This window comes from Barbus barbus (assembly GCF_936440315.1).
Source record: "Barbus barbus genome assembly, chromosome: 5".
NCBI classification, from domain to species: Eukaryota; Metazoa; Chordata; class Actinopteri; order Cypriniformes; family Cyprinidae; genus Barbus; species Barbus barbus.
This window is the reverse complement of record NC_136733.1, coordinates 33,802,489-33,808,152: the sequence shown is the minus strand read 5'-3', so window position 1 is coordinate 33,808,152 and position 5,664 is coordinate 33,802,489. Positions and strand designations below refer to the sequence as shown.

General features: G+C 37.2%; 1 protein-coding gene across 1 annotated transcript; it reads right to left on the bottom strand.

Annotated features, from left to right (window-relative positions):
* Positions 1 to 4,215: 4,215 nt before the first annotated feature.
* Positions 4,216 to 5,109, bottom strand: LOC306869506 (leukotriene B4 receptor 1-like; the record flags this gene model as incomplete). The annotated part of the gene is made up of 1 exon (XM_079416268.1): positions 4,216 to 5,109. The coding sequence occupies one exon, from the start codon at positions 5,107 to 5,109 to the stop codon at positions 4,216 to 4,218; it is 894 nt and encodes a 297-aa protein (XP_079272394.1).
* Between the last annotated feature and the right edge of the window lie 555 nt (positions 5,110 to 5,664).

Genomic DNA, 5,664 nt, shown 5'->3' with positions numbered 1-5,664 from the left:
AATACACACTGGCCACAATTAACGGCACCCTTTTATTCAATAATTTTTGAAAAATCCATTTGCCAGTTTAACAACTCTAAATGTTCTCCTATAATGCCTGATGAGGTTAGAGAACACCTGACAAGAGATCAGAGACCATTCCTTCATCCAGAATCACTCCAGATCCTTTAGATTCCCAGCTCCATGTTGGTGTTTCTTCTCTTCAGTTCACCCTACTCATTTTCTACAGGGTTCAGGTCAGAGGACTGGAATGGCCAGAGCAGAAGCTTGGTTTTGTGCTCAGTGACCCATTTTTGTGTTGTTTTTGAGGTTTGTGTTTGGATTATTGTCCGGTTGGAAGATCCAAACATGGCCCATTATAAGAACAGAATCAGTAACTGGCTTTCCTGTAGCTCAAATAGTAGAGCATGGCGCTAGCAACGCCAAGGTCATGGGTTCGTTTCCCAGGGAAAGCAAGAGCTGATAAAAAAAAATGTAAAAACTGTAACTTGAATGCAATGTAAGTCGCTTTGGATAAAAGCGTCTGCTAAATGCATAAATGTAAATGTAAACTTATTGATTTTTTTATCTGTTGGTATTTGATAGAATCCATGATGCCATGTGTCTAAACAAGATGTCCAGGACCTCCAGCAGACATATAGGCCCACAACATCAAAAATACAGCAGTATATTACATTGTACACATGGGGTACTTTTTATCCCTGTGTTCACCAAACCCATCTTGAGTGTTTGCTGCTAAAAAGCTAATTTTTTAGTTTCATCTGACTGTAAAAGCCAGTCCCATTTGAAGTTCCAGTCGTGTCTGATAACTGAATATGCTGAAGTTTGTTTTTGAATGAGCTAGGAGAATTTTTCTTGAAACCCTCCCAAACAACAATTTTTTTTTTTAAGGTTTTCTAACCCCGAGACTCAACTATTTTCTGCGATTCTCCAGCTGTGGTCCTTGGAGAGCGTTTAGCCACTCAAACTCTCCTTCTCACCGTGCATTAGGATGATATAGACACACGTCCTCTTCCAGGCAGTTTCGTAACATTTTATGTTGATTGGAAATTCTTCTATTATTGCCCTGATGGTGGAAATGGGAATTTTCACTGCTCTAGCTCTTTTCTTAAAGCCACTTCACTAATTTGTGAAGCTAAATTATCTTTTGCTGAACATCAGAAATATATTCTTTGGTTTTTCTTATTGTGATGGATGATTAAGGGAATTTGGGCTTTGTTTTCCCTCCTATTTATATTTCTGTGAAACAGGAAGCCATGGCTTGATATTTTCATGTTCATAGTCACCCTGGAGTGCTCAAAATTGTGAATATGAATGGGAATATACTTCAGAGATATTTTACTCATAAGAATTTCTGGGGATGCCAATAATTGTGTCCAACGTGTATTTGAGAAAAAAACATTTATTTCATAATGATATTTCCCCCCATTTTAAATTCTTATTATCCAATGAAAGGTTCGATTTTTGTGATTTTTGTGACTTAAAAAAAAAAAATTTAATAAAAGTTCAAAAGGATTAACAATGCAGATTAATTTTCACAGCTGCCTTTGATCATATTTACCAAGGGTGCCGATATTTTTGGACATGACTGTATATATTTAAAACAAATGCAACAACTTTCCCCAATAAGGCAACTGACCCCAACCTTACAAGAATAAAATGTTAGTTCTAGTTAAAATATACGCTTGAGTACAATAGTTGACTTTAGTCTGAATGTCTTCCTACAGAATTTTTTTTATATTTGAATTGTTTTATTAATTTAATTATTTTTTTTAAAGTTACTTACTATGGAGGAAATTTTATTTGATCTCTATTATTATTATTATTATTATTATTAGCTTTTAGTTTTTTATAGAGCTGCACCGATGTATTGGCCAACAATCGGTATTGGCCGATAAAAGCAATTTATTTCACTATCGGCCATCGGCCATAAATTTCACTATCGGCCATAAATCAGCTTGATGATCAGGGCCGATTATATCCTGTCAATCAAAAGGTGGCGGAAAAATGTGTCAGACTGCAACTTATACTGTGAGTGAAGAAAATCTCTGTTGAATTTAGGGCTGTCAAAATTAACGTGACGACAAGGCATTAAGTAAAAAAAAAAAGCGACATTAAAGCAGGCTCTATTTGACCAGATTAATCACCCGTAGTTCAAGCCAGCATTGCCAGATCCGCAGTTTTACTCTACACCAAACATTTTTAGCACGCCTCGCATCCAATAATCACAAAGAGCTCTGTGCTTTCTTACTTCTGATAAGAAACAAACTCTCAGCTTTCAAATCCTGTTCATTCTATCACGAAATACAAACAACGAATGTCGTTTTGACGCTTTTAAATATGACGTGACAGATCGCGATTGCACCTCAGTTCAGGATCAAGTCTCCTCCAGTTTAATAAGTTATAGCGCAAAATACACATGAATGTACATCATAAGATGTTGATAGATAAAGTATGGCTTACCAAAATATATCATGTCTGTCTAATGTCATCCCTCAATCAGTGTTTCAACCGTGGAAAGATGCCAATAAAACAGATTGTGAACAGTGTCACTTAACGTGACATTTACCTCAGCAAAGTTATTCAGTGGTTCACAGTTCATTGGTTAGCTTTAAAACAACACTGAAAAGGTGCTTTTTTACTTATAATTATATATGTATGTTTGAATAAATCTGGCATTAAGGTATTTATGAAGAAAAAAGGAAAGTTTAAGTTTATGGTAACAAAAGTGGTTAACATTCAACATGTTCTTTCTCATCAGTATTATTTGTGATTTTGAATTTTGTGAACGGGAGTTCCTCTTTTGCTGTGCTATAAGCCGGGCTTCGGACGCTTTCGAATTCAAATTCACAACCGTCATTTTTTACAAGAAAAAATAATTGTCTGTTTTGCTTACATCTATTCACGGTTTAAAACTAAAACAAATTATTGAAATATGGATTCATTGTTGTTTTTAATTGAAAAGCACAACAACAATAAAACAGTAGGCTACAAACTAACTTATATAATGTAATTAATATAAACGAATAAAACGAGGCATGGCATAGGCAACACCAGAACACTGAGGAATCAAATAAATAAAGAACATTTAAAGCAAGCCTCCATAGTGTAACGTGAGAGAAACAGCAAAGACGAAACCAATATATCCACCTTCTCTGGTTTAAGAAGCAGTCTTTTATTTTACTTTCGCTTGAAAACCAAATCCTCCATCCCGTCCGCCATCGTTTCCTCAGCATTCACGTCAGTTTTGCTGCTCGTGCTGACGCAGGGAGTATAAACCAGGCTCTGCTCCCAAAGAGCTTGCATTGAAAGCGCCTCTCTCACTCTCTACGCATGATCAGAAATCTTACTCCTGCTGCACATTGCGGCGACTCTGCAGCGTGCGCTTTATGCATGGAGCAGAGCAGATGTTTTGGAGCAGCGCAGACCATGCACTGGCACAAATGCGACCACGTCAAATTTTAACTCACACTATCGGTATCGGCAGAGAAATTCAGTATCGGTGCATCTCTAGTTTTTTATTTACTCTACCAAAGAGTGTTCTATTCTCCTCTAAATGCCTCATCCGTATGTTTGAGTTTTTCATGAGCTGAGAGATAACAGGAAATCTATTTATATTGATGTGCAAGACAAATGTGAGACTGAAAATGTTGCTTTAGCTTCTTAGATGTCCTAGCCTCTTAGAAAATAATTAGCATTAAATACTTATAAACACATCTAGGGAACATGGTTGAATAACCTTAAATGGATACATATGTTGAATATGCATTATAATTTGTTGGGGTGTTTTCCTTTTTGTCCTAATCTACAGCCAACCCTGAATGACTGTATGAATGTAGACCTTTTTCTTGCAAGAAAACAAATTTTCATAACGTTTTGCCACAAATACCACAACACTTAGAAATGAGGAAAATCTTGAACAATTTGTTATAAAAGCCAATATTTATACACAATGTCAAGTTCGAAGTATAAGCTATATTAATACACAAGTTGCACTGTAAGAAAAGCCTGTAAAAAGTAGGGCTTAATTTATTTTTAATGTGAAGGAATAAAATTTCTAAATTGAGGAGACACAAGTTGAGGAAATGACTATGATGAAAAGCTTTGTATGCACTTCCCTTTAGATACAGTAAGAAAAAAAAATACCCACATAAGAACACAGTTGAACAAACTGAAACAAAATACCACTGGAAGTGCACTTTTTAGTCAGTGTGTTTACTCCGTTTCATTCTGATGCTGTTGTGGCTCGTCTGAATGCTGTTTTCTTCTGCATCGCAGGGTTCGAGCCGAGAAGGCGTAAAGAATAGGGTTCACACAACAGTTGATAAAGAAAAGAGCCCCCGTTACATTGTTGCTGACATCTGATTCCCATGACACTGCCATTAAGACCAAGTTGTTGATCATACAGGGGGTGCTGAATATAAAGAAGGCCACTACGATTCTGATGGCCAGTTTTGTCAGCCTGTGGCTTTTGAATGAAGCTGACTGACTTATCCGTTGATGAAGTCGAAGGTAGAAGAACAACAGGCTGAAGAGAGGCACAACAAACATCACTAGAGTCTCGACAAGTAAGACAACTAGTTTTTCTTGATTATTTCTATAATCCTGATGACACACTAGAAGCCTGTTCTTCTTCTTCACGTTTCGGAAATAAAGAGCATAAGAACCCAGAGCTCCACTTGATGTCCATATCCCAAAAATCAGCCCCTTTTGACCCTTCTGTCCAAGTTTTGCCCATCGCTGTGGATACAGCACCTGCAGGTACCTTTGCACACTCAACAAGGTGACAGAAAGCGCACTACTGTAGAGGCTCCAGTACACAACAAAGGAGAATAACTTACACAGACCTTGGCCAAAAACCCAGCCGTTCAGAAGGGCATAGATCCACACAGGCAGAGAAATCAGACTCAGTAGATCTGAGACAGCCAGACTCAGCATCAGTTTTGGGGTAAAACTGTCCTCCTTTAAATGTTGGGCGAGCATGACCAGCACCGCTATATTACCTGGTACACCCAGAGCACAGCACAATCCCAGAACAGTGCTGGATACCAGCTCCTCCACTGAGGTACGGGCAAACAGAGAGGTGTTAGAAATGTTCTGGTATTCCATCTTCATCTGCCAGTTGCTGATGTGAATATGAAGGTTTGCCTAGCAATAGCTAAGGAAGAGGACCAGTTTTACTCTTAGTCTGGCTGTATAAGGTGCATGAATGTGGTTTATAAGTTGCACTTCCTTCTTTCTTCAACATCTAAAAATGTAATGCAATAATGTGTATTTGGGAGGGTGCACAGAGGTCTAGCTGCTGCATCTTTCAACATTTATTGACTTTAAAATTAACAAAAAGTTACCGTATTGTTTCCGAATATAAGACAATCCCCCCTCTATTTCAAGATGTAACATTTGCATAAAGCCTTTTGAAAACCGAATCTTGTCTTGCCCTTATTCCTAAAAAAAAGTAAAACATTATATATAGATATATCAGGGTCAGAAATGAACAGGGGCTTGTGCAAAAGATTACACCTAAATGAACAAAAATTTCTCACAAATTCAAGATAAAGGGAAAAAAAAATGGCCCCTGCTCAATTAAACAATCCATTATGGCTGTTGTGATTAAAATTAAATGTGAAAATTAATGTAAAGTGTCTATTCACAGAATTACATTTT